At 46.1% G+C, this 21,829-nt stretch overlaps 1 protein-coding gene across 1 annotated transcript; it reads left to right on the top strand.

Annotated features, from left to right (window-relative positions):
- Positions 1-16,241: 16,241 nt before the first annotated feature.
- Positions 16,242-21,542, top strand: DNAJC28 (DnaJ heat shock protein family (Hsp40) member C28). Its single transcript, XM_030199666.1, has 2 exons — positions 16,242-16,338; positions 19,996-21,542. The coding sequence occupies exon 2, from the start codon at positions 20,029-20,031 to the stop codon at positions 21,160-21,162; it is 1,134 nt and encodes a 377-aa protein (XP_030055526.1). The 5' UTR covers positions 16,242-16,338; positions 19,996-20,028; the 3' UTR covers positions 21,163-21,542.
- Positions 21,543-21,829: the final 287 nt, after the last annotated feature.

Genomic DNA, 21,829 nt, shown 5'->3' with positions numbered 1-21,829 from the left:
ACTGATTTTCACACATCCACTGTTGTCTGTTAACAGAATGATTCTAATTCGTGTTCTCATAGGCTCCTTGAAACAAGCAATCTTATTGGCTGTCCTTGTCTCCTAGCAACTACTCAGTTTAGCTGAAAAAACTTTGGTTTGTTTTGAGGACAGTTGAAACTAGGGATGGAGTGGGAGAGGAGGCTGGGAGCATAGCGTAGAGAGGAAAGGAGCCTTTTGTCCTGAGCCCCCTGTGGAAGAACACCTGCAACAAGGTAAATCAAATTTCATCTGCTTGATTACAGTAATGAGGCCTTCTGCAGTCCTCTCTCAAATCGTAGGGCATTAAACTCAAAATCACTGTCTGCTAATTGATATCAGACTAGTAAATGACAGCAGTATTAGCAGGGCCAGCATGGGGGGGGGGGGGGGAAGGGAGGGTGCAAACAAGGCTGTTGCCCAGGGCCCTTATGTTACAGGGGGCCCTAAGTCTAACTAAAGCTCATAGAGATAAAGTTTATTGGATGGTTTGCCGTCCTCTTCCAAATTCATGGCTTGGGCTCTAGCATGTTTAACACTAGCCTCGAGCTCTGGCAGGGCTTGATTTCTTGGGGAATGGTCTAGAATGCAGTCCCAGCCAGTGGAGTAACTAGGGTGGACCTGGGTGGGTACAGGTCAAACTATTCTTGGTTCAGGCAGGGCCACCCAGTCTGGTGGCCAATCAGGCCGCCACGACACTTCAGCAGCGGCCGACTCAATCCCTCGCCTCTGGCCCTGGTCCAATTTCTGTGCATCTCTCTACTCGCCCTCTGTCTTGCTTCTCTTTCCCCTACCCCCGGTTCCAGCATCTTCCCCTCCCCTGCCCACGGTCCAGCCAATTTTCCCTCTCTTTGAACCCCCTCCACTCCCCAGTTTACCTTACAATGTGTGCTGCCCTCTGGAGGTCAGTGGCGGCAATTGTGAAACATGTATGCTGCCTGCCCTGTGTTGACCCCACAGGCTTCTCTTTCCTGCATTCTGCCCTCGCTGATGACATCACTTCCTTTTTCTGCACTGGCAGGATGCAGCAGAGGGAAACTCATGGCGCTGGCACAAGCAGCATATCTGAATAAATTCTTCCTGCAATGGCTGCTGATCGCCCACCTGCTCCTCCTCATACTTATGCCCCTGTATTCACTCATCACTTCTCTCCCCCTCCCATCTACTCTACTCTCTTCCCTTTCATACACCATACCATACTCTTATCTTCTGGCTCCTCACATACCTTCCTGCCACGCCCATCCAATCCTTCATGTTCCATTTTCACATCAGTTACAAGCTATCATTCCTCTCACTTAGCCATCTCTCTCCTCTTGAATCTGTTCAAAATTCTGCTGCACGACTAATATTCCAGCAGTGTCGTTATGCTCATATTAGCCCTCTCCTCAAGTCACTTCACTGGCTTCCTATCCGTTTCCGCATACAGTTCAAACTCCTCTTATTGACCTATAAGTGCATTCACTCTGCAGTTTCTCAGTACCTCTCCACTCTCATCTCTCCCTACATTCCTCCCCGGGAACTCCATTCACTGGGTAAATCTCTCTTATCTGCACCCTTCTCCTACACTGCTAACTCCAGACTCCGTTCCTTTTATCTTGCTGCACCATATGCCTGGAATAGACTTCCTGAGCCGGTACGTCAAGCTCCATCTCTGACCGGCTTCAAATCTAAGCTAAAAGCCCACCTTTTTGATGCTGCTTTTAACTCCTAACCCTTATTCACTTGTTCAGAACCCTTATTTTATCATCCTCACTTTAACATTCCCTTAGCTCTTGTTTGTCCTGTTTGTCTGTCCTAATTAGATTGTAAGCTCTGTCGAGCAGGGACTGTCTCTTCATGTTCAAGTGTACAGCGCTGCGTACGTCTAGTAGCACTAAAGAAATGATTAGTAGTAGTAGTCTTTGGGATTCCTGAATCTTGCTACTCTTTGGGATTCTGCACGGAATCTTGCTACTCTTTGTCCTTATCCCGTATTTGTCCTGTTTGTCTGTCCTAATTAGATTGTAAGCTCTGTGGAGCAGGGACTGTCTCTTCATGTTCAAGTGTATAGCGCTGCTTATGTCTAGTAGCGCTATAGAAATGATAAGTAGTAGTAGTAGTAGTAGTAGTCTTTCAGGAATCTAAAGAAATAAGTAGAAAAATTGCACAGGAGTCTAAATATTAATGGTATTATTTTTCCATTTGAGACCTCTTTGAATACAGTAATACAGTAAATGATAGCAGATAAAGACCTGCAGTCTGCCTAGCAAGATGGCCAGAGCCACACCTGCCACTCTGTACAGGTTACACTCCTTCATTTGATTGAACAATGGCATCACATGCAGGGCAGTTGACAATTTGTTTCTATTTCTATCACATATAGGCAGTTCTACATCATGCCATAATATCACACAACGCCAATAGTCTGAAGAGTGGTGGTGTTATTATGACCTCACCATAGTCACATTCATTCTCAACAAGGATTAAATCAATAATATAATTATATTGCTAAGTAGCAACATTTTACTCAGTGGCGTAGCCACAAGTGGGCCTGGGTGGGCCAAGGCCCATCCAGTTAGGGCTCAGGCCCACCCATCAGTAGCACACGTTTAGCAGTAGCTGTTGGGGATCCAAAGCTCCGCCAGCTGAAGACTTCATCCTGATGGTAACCAAAACACTGCTCTCCACAATACTGGCACCTGCGCATTCTCATTTTTCAGCATATGCCTGCTGCAGGCTGCCAAGGTGGAGAGAAGCATTGTCCCGCCAGCTGAGATATTTTTTGGTGGTGGGGGGGGGGGGGGGGAGGGAACACTTGGTGCCCACCCACTTCTTGCCTAGGCCCACCCAAAATCTGCTGTCTGGCTACACCCCTGATTTTACTGTCTAATTTCAACCTTAAGATATCCTTCCCCATAGAGATCCGTGGAGGGGCATTTTCAATACGATGTCTGAGTTAAAAAAAAAAAAAGCCTATCTCAAAACGGCCACAAAACAGCAGCCATAATGGATTGCAAAGAAAACTGTTTTACAATGTTTGAAAATATGCCCTAAAAACGTCCACAATTAAGACACACCACAGTGTGACATAGACGTCATCAGATAGTTGTGTCTGTCGGTGGAAAATTACCTTCAGAAAACATTTAAATGCGGAAGTGGGCTCCTGGCAAAAAATGTTGTCTGCTGACGGAAGGATGTTCCCCTCATGTGTAACACGTCTATATATAGTGCTGCACGTGGAAGGGCATTCCTTTATTCTGGGTAAACATGTCTCTGAGGAGAGAGCCCAATTTCTCCCCTAAGGAGTCCCAGCTCTTTGTCTGCCTGAGCCTGAGGCACAGAAGAGAAATCTTTAAATGCCACCACCACCTGCCACCCACAATGTGGCCATGAGGGTATGGCACCTTATCAGGAGGACCCTGGAAAGGTGAGTTTTAATCAGTGCCCCCAGGAGCCCAGCATCAGCTATGTGCAAGCACCATATGTAGGCAGAGTCTGATACAGTGCGTTGGGGGAGGGGGAAAGACCATCAGCCACTCTCCCATGGGCCACATCTGCAGAACAGCCCAGAACATATCCCCCCATGTCCCTTGGGGCTCCCCCCAACCATGCCATGATGAAAGGAGGAGCTGCACATCTCTGAGCCTCCCCCCAGCCCCTGCCTGCTGCTCCATGCCTAGATAGTGATGGGAACGTTGGCAGCAGTTCTGAAATGTAGAGGCAGGCACCCAAAGTTACACCTGTCATGCCTCACTGCCCAGCCCCACCTTCCAGCAACAGTGCAAATGCCACAGAGAAAGTATCCAAACCATCATCAACCCTCATTTCCACCTCATGTCAGGCTGCAACTGTACCTGTGTACAGCTTACCCATCCCCCTAACAAGGCCCCTCTGACTGGCCCTGGCTGTCACTGGCTATTTTAGGCACATTGTACAACATGTCATTGCAACACCTGGTCTGTCAAGGCAAAAAGGGCCATCGCCTGAATCCTGTCCCCATCAACTTATGTGTTACAGGTGCTTCGGCCTACATAGGGACTGGAGGCCTTCCAGTGCCAGTATCACAGAATTAGGAGGGAGCATCCCGCACTGATCCAGCGCGTGAGGGAGTGACTTAGGGACCAACGTAAATACCAATTACATTGCACCACTATAACAACTATGTCCAGGAGCAAGGCCTGGGTATGCAGCTACCATCATCATAGTGTGGCCAAAACCACCATGCCCCAGCAATGTGTTGCTGCCATCCTCAAACCAATGAGATGACATGGCAAGGGGTGGGGGGGGGGGGGGGGGGAAGGCAGTGGGTCAGTGCCCCTCAGTGAGCAAAGATAAACACCCTACATGTCACATATAGCTGCCTAGCACATTGCAGCAGCTGTGGCAGGAAAAAAACTATCACAACAAGCAGCTGTGGGACTCAAACTCATGTCCCGTGTGTACAGGGGCCATGGCCCTAACCAACACATCACACAGTTCATATACCTGACAAGGAGTATGCAAGAAGGACAGCACAGTAACCACAGAAGGCAGTCAGAGCACAAAATGCCACGTTAAAGGCTGTCCTCTCATGGCCCAGATCCCACAAAGAATGTATGTACCAAAAAACATGGAACCGTGGCACCATCCCTCCAGCAGCACATTAGCATAAACATTCCCGGCCAGTGGCTGGTCACCCTCTACCCTCCAGCAGGCCCAGGACCTGTAGAGACAAGCCTCTCAGGGGACAAACAACATGTCATTTCATTGGTCATAGAGATCATACATGTACCCCAGGTTACAACACACAGCCCCCAGTTATCCCTGTACCTGCATAGCATTGGCCAGCTGCACCGTTATGCTAGCCATGTATGTAGGAATGCATGGAACTGAAATGCAAATTTTCTTCACACACAGGCCAACATCCAGCTGCTGCCCAGGCTTCTGCAGCAGCCTATCCTGCTGCCCTGGACCAGCCACCTGCAGCACCAGTAGCCATTGCAGATGGAGGAGGCGGTGTCAGTGGACCCTTGGGAGTGGGAAGTGCCCCCCTTCCCCCACAGTTTGCAGATGGAGCTGCAGAGGCTGAGGAGCACGATGAGGAGCCATTGGGGTCACAGAGGGGAGCGTCCCACCACAGATAGCATGTGTTCAATCTGGCATGCAGAACCTTGTGACAGGACCAGCTGCTGGTGGACTATTGCTGCAAAAAGGTCGAGCTGCTCCTCCAGGCTGTGCAGCTGCAGAAGCATAGCGTGGAAGTGCAGGACTACAGCTCAGAGGCATAGGAGAACAGCCTGCAAGTGTTGCGGCAAATGCAGCAGGACTCCTGGGAAGCTTGAGACAACCTGTTGCTGCAGTTTGTAGGTTTCTTGAGGGACATGCAGGCTAACCCCAAGGCCCAGACCTCTTCCCGGCCTACCTAGCGGGCTCCTCCCCCCCCCCCCCCCCCCACCTGGCACCAGGGAGGCCAACAGAAAGGAAGTAGCACCCACAGCACAGGCAACAGCTGCCAACAGACCAGCCACTAACCAGGGTGGTGTGACAGTGTACATCTTGGCAAAACATTCCCACCTTGGGCAAATGGATTTCACACCAAGTGTGTCCCAGAGCAAGGCTGGGCCAGGGGCAACCCAGAGTACAGTGCTGGGTGTGGTCAGTGGCAGCAGAGAAGCCGCAGGCTCTGTCAGGTAGCCAAATATTGCAGCGGTGGCAGAAGCAGCTGGCTGCCTTGATGACTCTGACGCCAGTGAGCGGTCCACAGGGCAGGGTCAGACACTGCCTTGCCTCCAGAGGGGGCTAAACCATCAACTGAGGTGAGAAGGAGGAGGAGTGGAAGAATTGGGTGAAAGTGGGGATGTGGGAGAGGAAGGGGTGGTGGCCGAGGGTGTGAGGGGCAAAACATCTAGGAAAAAGGCCATTTTCAAACCAAAAAGACTCTTTCAGGTTCAAAAATGGCTATGATCGCTACTCAATTTTTGGACATTTCTAGGAAAACATCCAAAAATCGGACTTAGACGTTTTATCAAAAATGCCTCCCCGTGGCTCTTCAGCTTGGAGAGGAGACAGCTGAGGGGAGATATGAGAAGTCTATAAAATACTCAATGGAGTGAAAATGGTAGATGTGAATCACTTGTTTACTCTTTCCAAAAATATAAGGACTAGGGGGGCACACAATGAAGCTACTAAGTAGTAAATTTAGAACAAATCGGAGAAAATATTTCTTCACTCAATGTGTAATTAAACTCTGGAATTCATTGCCAGAGAATGTGATAAAAGCACTTAGCTTAGCAAGGTTTAATAAAGGTTTGGATAATTTCCTAAACTTTTGTTTGTGATATCCTAGTAATATCTAGCTAGAGTTCTAATGATCCACATAGAACCTGGATAGTAATTGTGGTATATAAGTTTCTGTATTAGCATTAGTAATAAAATTGACAAAGGATAGAGCAACAAGCACTTTACTCTAAAGATTCACTCCAAAAGCTTCAATCCAAAGGCAACACATAAGAGAAATAGCATGATACAACCAGGTCACAACGCACAGAAGGCATAGTACTCAATAATTTTAAAAACCAGCAACAAACTCTTTACTTCTCTCTCAACAGCCTCCAAGACCTAGTCCAGTGCTCACCCACATCACACAGCACTGGCAAAGTACTTTCTGCAGGATAGATATTTTTATTTGGTGTAGGCAAGTCCAGGAAGTATTAACAAATGGGGAAAGCTCTTATTCTTTATGGGTTTTTTTTCTGTTTCCTGACTCATTGCAGCAGCCAATAAACAGTGAGGACTTTTTTCATGAGAACATCTTGAGGGGCATTTTCGAAAGGGATGTCCAAGTTTTGATGAGGACGGCCTCACAAAACGTCCCAATCCAGGGGCGGGGAAACCCGTATTTTCGAAACAAGATGGATGTCCATCTTTAGTTTCGATAATATGCTCAGGGACGTCCAAATCCTGAAATTTGGTTGTCCCTAGACTTGGTCGTCCATCTCAGAAACTACCAAATGCAAGCCCTTTGGTCGGGGGAGGAGCCAGCATTTGTAATGCACTGGTCCCCCTGACATGCCAGGACACCAACCGGGCAACCTAGGGGGCACTGCAGTGGACTTCATAAATTGCTCCCAGGTACATTGCTCCCTTACCTTGTGTGCTGAGCCTCCCAAACCTCTCCTAAAACCCACTCCCCACAACTGTATACCACTACCATAGCCCTTATGGATGAAGGGGGGGCACTTAGATGTAGGTACGGTGGGTTTTGGAGAGCTCGCTGTTTCCTTCACAAACGTAACAGGTAGGGGGGGGTGGGTCTGGGTCCACCTGCCTGAAGTGCACTGCACCCACTAAAACTGCTCCAGGGACCTGCATACTGCTGTGATGGAGCTGAGTATGACATCTGAGGCTGGCAAAAAATATTTTTACAGATATTTTTTTAGGGTGGGAGGGGGTTAGTGACCACTGGGGGAGTAAGGGGAGGTCATCCCCGATTCTGTCCGGTGGTCATCTGGTCATTTGGGGCACCTTTTTGTGGCTTGGTTGTAAGAAATTGTGAGTCATTTAAGTTGCTGAGACGCTCACAGAGGGTCCTGTGCTGGACTCATGATTCCTAAGGGAAATGTTCCTCCTGAAGAAGGAATGTTCGAAATGCGGTCTCGCATCGAGGAACAAAAGAGAGAAGGTGTGAAGAGTTAGAAGGTGCTTAAAGTCTGGAAACAGTAGGTAAATTCCAGGAAGCCCTTGACACACTGCACTGATTCACTCTGCTGAACTAACACTACTCCAGAAGAGTGCTGGAGAGACTTTGTTGTGAACACTGTGCTCCTGCTTGATGTGATTTAGAAGATTTTTATGATTTATAAGGACTATAATTTTAACCTTTAAGGACGATATCTAAGACACAAGTGGAAGATTTGAAATTGAGGAAACAACAATTGGGGAGCATGTACACAGATTATGGATATATAGAAATGTGCCCACACAAGGTTTATGTGAATGGGTGGTGAAGTGAAGGGTGTGACTGGGCAAGTTCCGGAACTTACACAGCATAAGTGGTTTTATGTGATATATGTATTGTAATAAAAGAAATTAAATATTTTAAAGGAAGAACGTTTTTTGTGATATAGTATTGGTTGTAAGAAAAACATGACCAGGTAAAGCGTCCAAGTGTTTGTCAGGGACGTCCTTGTTTCTTTCGATTATGGGTCAAGGACATCCAAATGTTAGGCACGTCCAAGTCCCGCCTTCGCTACATCTCCGATACGCCCCCTTGAACTTTGGCGATCCCTGCAATGGAAAGCAGTTGGGGACATCCAAAATCGGCTTTCGATTATACCAATTTGGACGACCCTGTGAGAAGGACATCCATCTTCCGATTTATGTTGAAAGATAAGTGTCCTTCTCTTTTGAAAATGAGCCCACTTGTTTCAATAATATGGGCAAAAAAATTCATTTCAGCATTAAAACCCAAAACAAAACAAAGGAAAAGAAAGAGATTTGCTACTTCTTAACACTGTTATTTTGCCCTCCCATTAGTCCACCAGAAGAAAGGGGAAGGATATTAAACAGAAAACGTACAGAGGAATACATTAAAATGAAAAAAATGGCATCAAGTGTGAAATACCCGGGACATATCTGTTCTTCAGATCAGCATAATCCATTACTACCAACAATGGGGACGTGACTAGAACGAGAAACCTTTTACAAGCAGGGAGCAAAGAACACAAAATTGACACTGTTGTTCTTAATAATATACTTACACAGGTAATGAAAAAGAATGTCAACAGACAACAAAGCCAAAGAAGTCCAGCTACAGATACATAAGTGCATACGTAATGCCACACTGGGAAAAGACCAAGGGTCCATCGAGCCCAGCATCCTGTCCACGACAGCGGCCAATCCAGGCCAAGGGCACCTGGCAAGCTTCCCAAACGTATAATCAATCAATGAATCTGATCAAAGGGTCAGGCTTTCCAGACAACAAGAAACAATTGGTTTAGTGCAGGCATATTCAACCATTAATCCTTAAATTACCAGGCATATTTTCAAAGCACTTTGGGAGGCTAAGTTCCATAGGTTTCTATGGAACTTTGGGAGGCTAAGTGCTTTGAAAATGAGCCTCCAAGGGGTCCTTTTACTAAAGCGCACTGAAAAATGGCCTGCGCTAGTGTAGGTGCATGCTTTGGATGTGTGCAGATCCATTTTTCAAGGCACCTGTAAGAAAATGCTTTTTTTTTGGGGGGGGGGGGCGAAAATGGAAGCGCGGCAAAATGAAAATTAGCACGCGTCCATTTTGGGTCTGAGACCTTACTGCCACATGATTTTATTTATTTATTTACTAGTAAAAAAGGCCCGTTTCGTACAGAAATGAAACGGGCGCTAGCAAAGTTTTCCTCGGAGTGTGTATGTTTGAGAGAGTGAGTGTGTGACAGAGAGTGAATGTGCGCGCGTGTGTGTGTGTGTGACAGAGGGAGAGTGAGACTGGGTGCGAGTGTGTGTGTGAGAATGAGAGTATGTGCCAGGGTCTCCCCCCCCCCCCCCCCGGTCTGTCTCCCAGTTGCAGTTGCAAGGGGGATTCCCCCCTCCCTCCCAGTTCCAGGGGGGTTCCCCCCATCCCTTTTTCCCAGTTGCAGGGTCCCCCCTCCCAGTTGCAGGGTCTGTCTGTGTCCCCTCTCCTTTTGTCCTCAATTTAAAAACGACAATGTGAAGCAGCAGCTCCTAGGTTTGCTTGTTTGTGAGTGTATAGCAATGACGGCTGCGTGGGGGAGTTGAAACAGAGATTAACCAATGGGCTTCCTTCCTTACCGTACAGTTGCTTGGGTCACTTCCACTCCTGTGTATTAAACGTCCTGAAGCATGTCATAGGTTTGCTTCTTTTGTTTTCAGTGAATGGGATGACGGCTGCGCTGGAGTCGTAGGCAGTGCTGTTTCCTCCCCCCCTCCCCCCGCTTCCAAGTCGCCAGTGGTCCTCGACCCCGAGCCCTCACCCGCCTCCTGCACATTGGACACTTGCCGCAGCCATTTGCTCGCCGTGTTGCCATCCTCCCTCTTCGTCCTGTGTGAGAGTGTGAACCTGGCCTCTCTCCTGCTTTCGGCTACCAAAAGAGGTTACTATGGTGCTTATTTTCAAACCTATGTAACTTTATAAGTCTATATGCTTTGAAAATGAGCCTCCACATCTCCTCGAGGTGCAAATAAGTTTCACGGAGTATCATGCTTTGTGTGATTTTTCCATGTGGAATTTCCTTACTCCAAAATTGCAAATTAGCAGATTTGCATGACTCTTCAGCTCGTTGGTGATTCTGTATAACTTTTGTTGATGGTTTTGCAAGTGCAAACTTCTATGCAGAAAAAATGACAAATAGCCCATGTTAAAATTCAGAAATGCAATTATGTGTGCTATATGCCCTTTTCCCACATCTTATCATTGTTTGCAAAGCCATTTGCAGGTTAGTAATTTGGCCTGTATGCCACAGCACAGTGGCTAGCCTTTCTTATTGATCATAAAGCAACAGGAAAAAAAAACAAACAAACATGTAAACTGTCTCCATACCAGGAGACCATCCCATTGCTCCAATTTCTGTATTTTTGGTGTTGCATCACAAATGAGAACAAATACTACTGATTTTAAAATTACCATTTTTACAAATCCTGACAGTATCTTTCCAAAGAGGAGTAGCACCCTTAATTTTTCTTTAGGGCTCCTTAGTAATATAACCATTAGGTACTTCCCCAGACATCACCATGCAAACCTCCCTGCAGCATCATGATATGAGATTCTCAGTCTCACTTACCAAATACTTTCAAAATCTTTCTTGTTTTATTTCCTTTTTTTGTCGGTAGCTTCACTCGTTTTCTCCGCACCGTTTTGCTGATCCAAAAGCCAAGAATAAGAAGGAATGAAAACCCCATAGGTTGCACTGGGTAGGATTCACATAAAAATTACTGAGGCAGAATGTGTTGCATGAATGGTCAGAGAATTCCATCCCACTTTCACTATAATGGCACATCTGGGAGCAGTCAACCATCCTATCAATTCAAAAGCTGCATTTTCAGAGTCAATTACAGAAGCCGGATATAAATCACAATCGTTCCACTGTCCCTTTCAATATCAAGCGCCAGAATGAACTTTCATAGCGCTGGCTTCGACTTGGTATATTTTAGGCAAAAGAACGACCAGCACAACAAATTCATGAAGCTGGTACTTTGTAAGGAGACTTCAAGCTACCTCCATGATTCTCACTCCCACTGAACTTGGCCACTGATTGACTGATGCTAGTTCCATGTCATGATTCTTACTGTTTAAGTCTGTCTTTCATCTAGAGCAGGGGTTCTCAACTCAGTCCTTGGGACTCTCCGACATCGCTGCCTGGATGTCCAACCGGCATCTGAAACTGAACATGGCTAAGACTGAGCTCCTTGTCTTCCCACCCAAATCCTCTTCTCCTCTTCCCCCACTCTCCGTCTCTGTTGACAATGCCCTCATCCTCCCCGTCTCTTCAGCCCGCAATCTTGGAGTCATTTTCGACTCCTCCCTCTCCTTCTCTGCCCATATCCAGCAGACAGCTAAGACCTGTCGCTTCTTCCTCTATAATATTAGCAAAATTCGCCCATTCCTTTCTGAACAGACCACCCGAACTCTCGTCCACTCACTCGTTACCTCTCGTCTTGACTATTGCAACCTTCTCCTCGCTGGCCTCCCGCTTAGCCACCTATCCCCCCTTCAATCTGTCCAAAACTCCGCCGCACGTCTTATCTACCGTGTGAACCGATACTCTCATATCACCCCTCTCCTCAAGTCACTTCACTGGCTCCCGATCCACTACCGTATACAATTCAAGCTTCTCCTATTGACCTTCAAGTGCACTCAATCTGCAGCCCCCCATTACCTCTCTACCCTCCTCTCCCCATATGTTCCCACCCGTAACCTCCGCTCTCAGGACAAATCACTCCTATCTGTACCCTTCTCCACCACCGCTAATTCCAGACTCCGCCCCTTCTGCCTCGCCTCACCTTATGCCTGGAACAGACTTCCTGAGCCCATACGCCGTGCGCCCTCCCTGCCCATTTTCAAGTCCTTACTCAAGGCCCATCTCTTCTCTCTTGCTTTTGGCGCCTAACCACCTTCCCCATTCCAGATACATACACTGACTACATAGCTTATTACCTTTAGATTGTAAGCTCTCTTGAGCAGGGACTGTCCTTCCCCTTGTCTAAACTTGTACAGCGCTGCATAACCCTGGCAGCGCTATAGAAATGCTAAGTAGTAGTAGTAGTAGGGACACACCTAGCCAGTCAGGTTTTCAGGATGCTCAAAATGAGTATACATAAGATACATTTGCATGCATTACTTCCATTGTATGCAGTGGCGTACCAAGGGGGGGGGCAGTGGGGGCGGTCCGCCCCGGGTGCACACCGCTGGGGAGGTGCCGCGCGCCTGTTGGCTCCGCTCGTTCCGTGCTCCCTCTGCCCCGGAACAAGTTACTTCCTGTTCCGGGGCAGAGGGAGCATGGAACGAGCAAAGCCGAGAGGCGCGCGGCACCCCCCCCCCCCAGCAGGTAAAAATGCACCCGGGGGGGTGTCCTTTCGCCAGGGGGAGGTGTCCTTTCGCTGGGGGTGGGGGGGGATCACGCTGCACCCAGGGGGGGGGGGCACATCGGCGATCTGTCTCGGGTGTCAGCCACCCTAGGAACGCCACTGATTGTATGCAAATCTATCTCATGCATATTCATTGTGGGTATCCTAAAAACCTGACTGACTGTGTGCCAAGGACTGGGTTGAGAACCCCTGATTCAGAGTAGCATTATCAGAACTAACAATAATGGAATTTAAAAAAAAATCATATTCTAGGGAAGGGGGAGCCTATTCCAAAAAGATGGGCGCCACCTTAACTGGGGTGGAACCAGGCTACTGGCATTGATGTTTAAAAAAGAGTTAGAGCAGCTTTTAAACTGGAACCTGGGGGAAAGCTGAAATTGCTCAGGAGCACATGGTTCAGAGTAAGGTATCTTTGACGATAGTATCAATAAAGGGAAATTAGGGCATTCCGATTCAGAGGCTGCAATAAAGCAGCAAAAAAGTAAGCTAGGTGCCTTTAAGAGAAAAGCAGAGATTAAAGATTGCAAATTATCCCTGTCAATTGCTAAGTAGGTTGTAGATACAAACAAAAAAATATGTCTGTATACAAATTCTAGAAGCCTAAAAAATAAGATGGGAGAATTAGAGCATCTAGGGGGTCAATTGAAGAAGTCACCTAAAGTTAGGCTTCAAACTGTCTCACACTAAGCACAAATTCATTAATGGCAATTACATAATTACCAGCAAAATTCAGCATGTTTGATCTATTCTTACTGTCCACCGCCTTGAGTGAATTCCTTCAAAAATGCGGTAAATAAATCATAATCCTATATAATAATTCTCACCTCCAACGTTCAAAAGCTTCCTGGGACCGTGGCTCCGTGGTCTGCTTCCGTTGGTAGATCAGTGACGTCACCCGCTTCACGCAGCCTCTTCTTTCGCTTCTGTTTCTGCTGTTCGTGTGGTCCCGCCCTTGAGGGCGGGACCACAGGAACAGCTGAAACAGAAGCGAAAGAAGAGGCTGTGTGAAGCGACGTCCCTACGTGCAGGAGGTAAAAAAGTGTAGGAGGTGGGGAGGGGGGTCCTGAAATGACAGGGGAGGGAAGGGGGGGTCATGAATGACATGGGGGGGGGAAGGGGGTCCTGAAACTACAGAGGGGGTCCTGAAAGGTGTGGGAAGGGGAGAGGGGGGATGGGAAGAAGTGGCAGGGGGGTCCTGGAACTCAGATGTGAACAAGTGGCAGAGGTTTCAGGAACTCAGACGGGTGGAAGAGGGGAGGGGAAGGGGGTTCAACAAACTCTGGGTCTCACTGTGTCTTACAAATGCACTCGCACACACTGTCATTCTGACACACACACACTCTCCCACAGACACACTAGCACCCAGTCTCACTCTCTCTCTGACACACACACACACACACTCGCACAGTCACTCTCTCTCTCTCTCTCTCACACACAGTCACTCTCACACACACACTCTCTCAAACATACACACTACGAGGAAAACCTTGCTAGCGCCCATTTCCTTTAAAACAGAAACGGGCCTTTCTTACTAGTAAATAAATAAATATTTGCACCAACATTTTAGTCATGAGCAGGCCATGTCAGCAACAGGTGTAAATGCTTGTCCTAACAGCGGCACTGGTGCATGTAAATGACATTATTTTATAAAGTTGGCACATAAGTGCTAGCCCCCTACCTTACTACTACTTATCCTTTCTATAGCGCTTCTGGTCATACTGTACACCGCTCTGATAGGTTCCTTTTGACTTGCGTATAATATGTAAAATAAACTTGAAACATATGCAGTGCTGTACTTATTATATGCAGATACTTTCTCTGGCCCTAGTGGGTTCACAATGATAAGTACATAAGTACATAAGTAGTGCCATACTGGGAAAGACCAAAGGTCCATCTAGCCCAGCATCCTGTCACCGACAGTGGCCAATCCAGGTCAAGGGCACCTGGCACGCTCCCCAAACGTAAAAACATTCCAGACAAGTTATACCTAAAAATGAGGAATTTTTCCAGTCCATTTAATAGCGGTCTATGGACTTGTCCTTTAGGAATCTATCTAACCCCTTTTTAAACTCCGTCAAGCTAACCGCCCGTACCACGTTCTCCGGCAATGAATTCCAGAGTCTAATTACACGTTGGGTGAAGAAAAATTTTCTCCGATTCGTTTTAAATTTACCACACTGTAGCTTCAACTCATGCCCTCTAGTCCTAGTATTTTTGGATAGCGTGAACAGTCGCTTCACATCCACCCGATCCATTCCACTCATTATTTTATACACTTCTATCATATCTCCCCTCAGCCGTCTCTTCTCCAAGCTGAAAAGCCCTAGCCTTCTCAGCCTCTCTTCGTAGGAAAGTCGTCCCATCCCCACTATCATTTTCGTCGCCCTTCGCTGTACCTTTTCCAATTCTACTATATCTTTTTTGAGATACGGAGACCAGTACTGAACACAATACTCCAGGGTTAAGTAACTTCTGGGGTCACAAGGAGCTGCAGTGGGAATCAAACCCAGTTCCCCAGAATCTAAGCCCACTGCACTAACCATTGGGCTACTCCTCCACTGCCAATGCCCCTCCCAGTGTACACACCCCCTTGCAGTTGCATTCGATAGAAATTGCGTGCTGACATTTTAGAATAGGGACTAAGTGCAGTTACGCTTGTAAGTGTAAATTAGTGCCAAGTATTGATTTTTTTTGCTCATGAATGGTGTCACGTACATACCTGTTAGTATTCATAACAATATAAGCGTTGTCATGCTAGGACAGACCGAAGGTCCGACAAGCCCAGCATCCTGTTTCCAATAGTGGCCAATCAAGGTTACAAGTACCTGGCAAGATCCCAGAACAGTACAATACATTTTATGCAAAGCAAACAAAGTTACTGAACACATAGATGGTCATGGTTTAATGAATGAAAGTCAATATGGATTTAGCTAAGGGAAGTCTTGCCTTATGGATTTCTTTTGAAACTAATTTCCATAAGTAAAGTAATGGAAATACATGAAGTCCACATTAATGAGGACTGGGTAAGAGAACAACTAACCACATTATTACGGTAATAAGGATCACAAATCTACAATAACCTTGCAAACCCGACCAGGGCCACATCATCATATTTCCACCCTTCAAGAAACTTCTTTCTCTACAAGAAATTGCTCAAGTTGAGCAGAATAAAAAAAAACCCCACATACTTCCTACCTTGATAATTAACCAGACACCACCTGTACGTGAACCTCAAACAAACAAAAATCAGAGACTCCCACAGCAAAGATTTGGCTTTTTAATTGAAGAAAATCTTTTCCCCACAATTGCGTAGCTCTCTAGCCACATCTGGAAATACATGGAGTTATAGCCACGAAAAGCTACATCCTTTTTTCCTAAAATAAAATGTAAGATTTCTAATTTTTCGCACTCTGAGAGGGTAACTAGAAGGGTGGCATGGATAGAAATTGTGTCTGAGATATTACTAAAAAATGAATACTTTAAAATCTGAATGGATGGAAATTTCGTGCCAACAATTAAAATAAGAACCAAAAAAAGAACAGGTCTTTTTACTTTTTGACCCACGACGCTTCCCTGTTTAGCCTGCAGGTGGCGTCCACACAACTGCCTAACAGCAATATATCTGCAAAACTACATTTCCTATGACTCTTTTCGGCACAGCGGAAACATGGCTGCCTCCAGGGAGGCGGAAGCATCCAGTAATGGTTTATATTACGTTTATAAGGAATGGGTTCTGTGAATATTCATTGTCAAGGGTCATTTATGGTAATGTATACAAATATTGATGATAATAGTAAAATAATAAAATCAGAAATAATATTTACGTTTGTTAAAGAGAGAGAGTTATTTTTAAACCTGATCATGGTCATAAGGACAGTGGCAGCTGTGTCAGGCTAGAACACGGCAGACAGCAGTGTAGCTTAAAACCACAGAACGACAAATCAAATTCCATCCCCTTTCCATATGTCCCTATATTTTATTGGAGTCCTTGAAATTTTCTGCCTTTGCAGCATGCAGCTTGGTATTGGAGTCTCGAAAATTTTCAGCTTCTGTATTCTGCACTTTGCTGGAGCGTCTGGCTTCTTCCCCCCTCCCCCTTTATGCTGCTGTTTCCAGGTGGCCGTTTCTCTTAAGCATTTAGTTTAATTTAAATGATCTGAGTCAGTGATCTGTTTTCCTGGGTAGTTCTGTAGTAACTATAGTACTGTAGTTCAATATAGACTTTTGGGCTCCTTTTACAAAGACACGCTAGCGTTTTTAGCGTGCGCTAACCGTGTAGATGCTCATTGGAATATTATGGGCATCTACATGGTTAGCGCATGCGAAAAAGGCTAGCACACGTTTGTACTACTTTAATTGATAGAAGATGTAGAATGTTTCTTGCTTGTTAAATATCATAGCTTCAATGTTTTAAATAATAACTACTACAACTATAAATCACTTTTATAGCGCTACCAGTCGTACGCAGCGCTTTACAATTGAACATGAAGAAGAAAGACAGACAGTCCCTGCTGAAAAGAACTTACAATCTAAATCAGGACAAACAGACCAAAAAGGATAAGTAATAAGTACATAAATAATAAGTACATTTAAAACAAAATAGGAGAAAATAATTTTTCATTTAATGCATCATTAAGCTCTGGAACTCATTGCCAGAGCAAGAGATTAAAGTAATGTATAGGTTTAAAGGAAAGGGAGCAGGACTTGATATATTGCCTTTCTGTGGTTTTTGCAACTATATTAAAAGTGGTTTATATAGTATATACAGGTACTTATTTGTACCTGGGGCAATGGAAGGTTAAGAGGCAGATGCACTAAAGCTAAATGAGCCTTTAATGACTCTCCAACGAGGAAAATTTGATCCGTTGCATGCATCAAAGGGCTTTTACCGAGGAAGCCAGCAGCTAACGAAAACGGAATGGAGATGAGCAATTAGTGTGAAAACCCCATTGAAACGACATGCACTAACCTTTTCCGATTGCCTTTACGCAGGAAAAAGGCAGGAAATGTAACGAGAGGTCTGGACCTCTCGTTAGGACAGCTCTGTGCCAGGAAAAATCATTAAGTGAAAAAATAAACAAACTTTGAGCCAATCCCAGTGCATTAGCAGAGCTAAAAGCGCTGTGATTGGTCCAAAGGACGTCAGAAAACACATAAAAAAATAAAAATAAAAAAAGGATCGGGGGGGGGCAAGGGCGCTCATCAGGAGCGTCCTGTACGGGCGGCCTTGCCCCCCCCCCCCCGCTGCTCCCCACTTTCCGCCGCTCCCCCCACCCCGAAAAAGCAAAATTCTAGCAGCCCCTGCCCCCCTCCCTTCCTCGCTACTCTGTCTCACCTCAGCTCCGCCTCCTGACATCCTCCGCCCTGTGCCCCGCCCCCTCGGGGTCGTCGCCGCCATTCCCCTCCTCCATCGGGCCCCCCTCCCTCTTACCGGGCCCGTGCAGCGCCTCTCTCCTCTGTCCGAAGGCGCTGCACGGGCAAGAAGAAAGCTGATGCCTGCCTTCGTCCAGCTTCTGTCGCGCGTCTCTCTCCTCCTGGGCCCGCCCCTGTCTGATGTCGGTAACCTACGTAGGTTACTGACGTCAGACAGGGGCGGACGCAGCAGGAGAGAGACGCGCGACCGAAGCTGGGCGAAGGCAGGCATCAGCTTTCTTCTTGCCCGTGCAGCGCCTTCGGACAGAGGAGAGAGGCGCTGCACGGGCCCGGTAAGAGGGAGGGGGGCCCGATGGAGGAGGGGAATGGCGGCGACAACCCCAAGAGGGGGCGGGGCACAGGGCGGAGGATGTCAGGAGGCGGAGCTGAGGTGAGACAGAGTAGCGAGGAAGGGAGGGGGGCAGGGGCTGCTAGAATTTTGCTTTTTCGGGGTGGGGGGAGCGGCGGAAAGTGGGGAGCAGCGGGGGGGGGGGGGCAAGGCCGCCCATACAGGACGCTCCTGATGAGCGCCCTTGCCCCCTCCCGACCCTTTTTTTTAAATTTTTGTTTTGATTTGGGAGCCATGTGCTTGTGATTTGACTGTGTTTTGACTGTTTGTGGCATGCGCAGAGCAGCTAACATAACGCTTGGCTGCTCTGCGCATGATTTGGGGGCCGATTAACGATGTGTATTGTGATTCTTTGATACATTGTACGTTTCAATACCGATCTCAGCATGTGTGACTTTTTTTTTTGGTGCATTTTTCGTTATTTTAAAATCGTTAGGGACTTTAACGATTTAGATTTTTTTACGTTTGGTTGCTGCATCTGCCTCTTAGTGACTTGCCCAGAGTCACTAGCAGTGAGAATCGAACCCAGTTCCCCGGTTTCAAAGTCCGCTGCACTAACCACTAGGCTACTCTTGGAAAAAAAGGCCATAAACTGTTATTAAGGTACCTGGGGAAAACCACTGCTTATCCCTGGAGTTAAGTAGCATGGAATCTTCATACTTTTGGGGGATTCTGCCAGGAGCTTGTGACCTGGATTGACTGCTGTTAGAAACAGGATACTGGGCTAGATTGACCTTTGTTCTGACCCAATATGGCACTTCTTGTTTTTTTAAATGCTGCTTTGCATTGCATAATTTGCACAGAATTCCCCTTCTATGCAGAATGAGCACAGAATTTTGCACAAGGGCCAAAGAAGAAACATCTGTTGATCTGTCCTTTTTTTTTTCTTTTTTTGCAGGACTTCCTTCCTCCTCTTGCACATTCCCTGAACGTAGACTCTCTTTCCATATGCCACACAGTACCTCCCCCCCCCCCCCCCCCGGTCACTGTTAGGAGGATAACTGTTAAGTAGTGGTCATTCCTTTGTATTTTGAGGGTTGCACATTCTAGGTAAGTGCAAGACTGTCCCTCTCCATGTTGGATCTCATACGGAACAACGCACTCCCTGAGCAGCTTGCTACTACTACTACTTAACATTTCTAGAGTGCTACTAGGGTTACGCAGCGCTGTACAAATTAATAACTAAGGACGGTCCCTGCTCAGAAGAGCTTACAGTCTAAAGGACAAAATGTCAAGTTGGGGTAGTCTAGATTTCCTGAGTAGAGGTGTTGTGATTAGGTGCCGAAAGCGACATTGAAGAGGTGGGCTTTGAGCAATGATTTGAAGATGGGTAGGGAGGGGGCTCTGCAGAGTTTTAACTGGCTGCACCCAGGGCAGGAGAGTCAAGACTAAAGTTATATTTCCACATCATTGATGTACTGCGGTAGTTCCCAAACTGTACTGGAGGCAGTGCATTCCATTCTATCCATTCATATTCATTGCAGATATCCTGAAAACCCAACTGGCTGCATGCTCCCTAGGAAGGTTTGGAAACCGCTTGTAAGATACTATTTGAGTATTGTTTTAAGAATAAAGAAACAGGTACCAAAGTGATACATATATATTTCTACACTAGCATTATTATTTTCAAAAATAGTTTTAACATGATTTTAACGTTACAGGTTTAGTGTTTTCTGTGGAACGTCATTGGAACGATGAAGTGGCTATTCACTGCGCTGACTCTAAAACCTCGGTGTTGGATCTGTACAGATTCAATGATGATTTCAGCCAGTCTCCAAAGGCTTCTATATCATTACGTAATTGGCTGTAGATTATTCTCAGGATACAAGCCTAAAAAGATCATCAAAGATTGCTACAGGCTTCTCAATGTTCAGGAAGGGTGTTCCCTAAATGATGTTAGAGATTCCTACAGAAAGCTTGCCAAGCAGTATCATCCTGATAGTGGTTCTCCTAGTGCTGATGTAAATAAGTTTGTGCAAATCGAAGAAGCATACAGAACTATGCTTAGTCACCTGGCCAAGGAAGACGACCCAGAAGAGAAAGATGAGGAAGAAAAATTTAAGCACAAAGTACCACAGCACAGGCAATATCTGAACTTTGAAGGCGTCGGTTTTGGAACCCCTAGTCAAAGAGAGAAACAGTACGTGCAATTTAGAGTAGACCGTGCTACCGATCAAGTGATGGACTTTCGGAGGCAGAAATTAGAGCGTCAGTATGCTGAGAATGCTATGATGGCCAAGGATGTGAGACAGAGTAAAAAGATCAAAATCACACAAGCAATCGAACGTTTGGTAGAGGACCTCATTCAGGAATCAATGGCCAGAGGAGACTTTGATAATCTCAGTGGTAAAGGAAAGCCACTGGAGAAATTTTCTTACTGCCCACATATTGATCCCATGACCCACAATCTGAATAGGATCCTGATAGACAATGGATACCAGCCGGAGTGGATTGTTCTGCAGAAAGAAATACGGGAAACTATTGAGAAACTGAGAAAGGAGCTAGTAGAGGCTAGGAAAAAGCTTGGTGAGCCAATGATGCCGCTTCAAGAAAAACAATGGAGTCAGTCCTGTGAACAGTTTAGCAAAGATATTGGCAAGCTGAACAAAAGGATTAATGATTTTAACTTAATTGTCCCCCTTTTAAACAGACAAATGATACACTTCTGTGTAGACAAAGAAATTGCACGAGCACTGAAGGCCCATGAAACCCTTGTAAGAACAACACAGAAGATCAAAGAAGATATTAACACAAATGATTTGGAGAGTGCTACAGATGTTGGACTTAAGACCTATTGGGCAAAGCTGATCAGTCTGGTGTGGAAATGATGCCAGGCTGCAATTTAAAACACTGTAAGATTCATTCAGTACATCCGTTTTAACTTGATGGCCTCTGATTCAGTGCCGGGGATTTTTGTTTAAAAGGCAGATATTATGAACCCACTATGCATATGGAAATTATTTTCTCTTTCAGTAGTTTGATAAATTTCTGAGACCTCATTTATCATCCTCCTCCCCCCTCCCCCTACACAGAATGTTACATTAAAAAAATGCATCATGTTAAAGGGCAATGCAATGGTGGCAGGTGGCTATCCATTTTATCCTGTAGCACAGGCTCTCCCCCTGAACTTCCTGCGGACTCCACAGCCAGTCAGGTTTTCAGGATATCCACAATCAATATGCATGAGATAAATTCACATGTGCTAGGTCTCCAGTGCATGCAGATTTATCTCATGTATATTGTTTATGGATATCCTGAAAATTCAGCTGGCTATAGGGTCCTCGGAACAGGTTTAGGAAGTCTTGTTCTAGCAGCCCTAAACTCCCATGATGCATTGCAGATGACATTAAACAGATCAGAGAGCTGGACATTTTCTAATATGACAAGGAGACACTGGGAGTACACATTGTTTTAGTACAGTAATAGAAATAACCTTAAGTGCCAATTTGGAAAGGAATTAGTAAATGCTTCTCTGAATGTTAGCCCTCAAATATA

Source organism: Microcaecilia unicolor, chromosome 4, assembly GCF_901765095.1.
Source record: "Microcaecilia unicolor chromosome 4, aMicUni1.1, whole genome shotgun sequence".
NCBI lineage: Eukaryota > Metazoa > Chordata > Amphibia > Gymnophiona > Siphonopidae > Microcaecilia > Microcaecilia unicolor.
The sequence above is the reverse complement of the archived record's forward strand: the minus strand, read 5'-3'. Positions and strand labels throughout refer to the sequence as shown.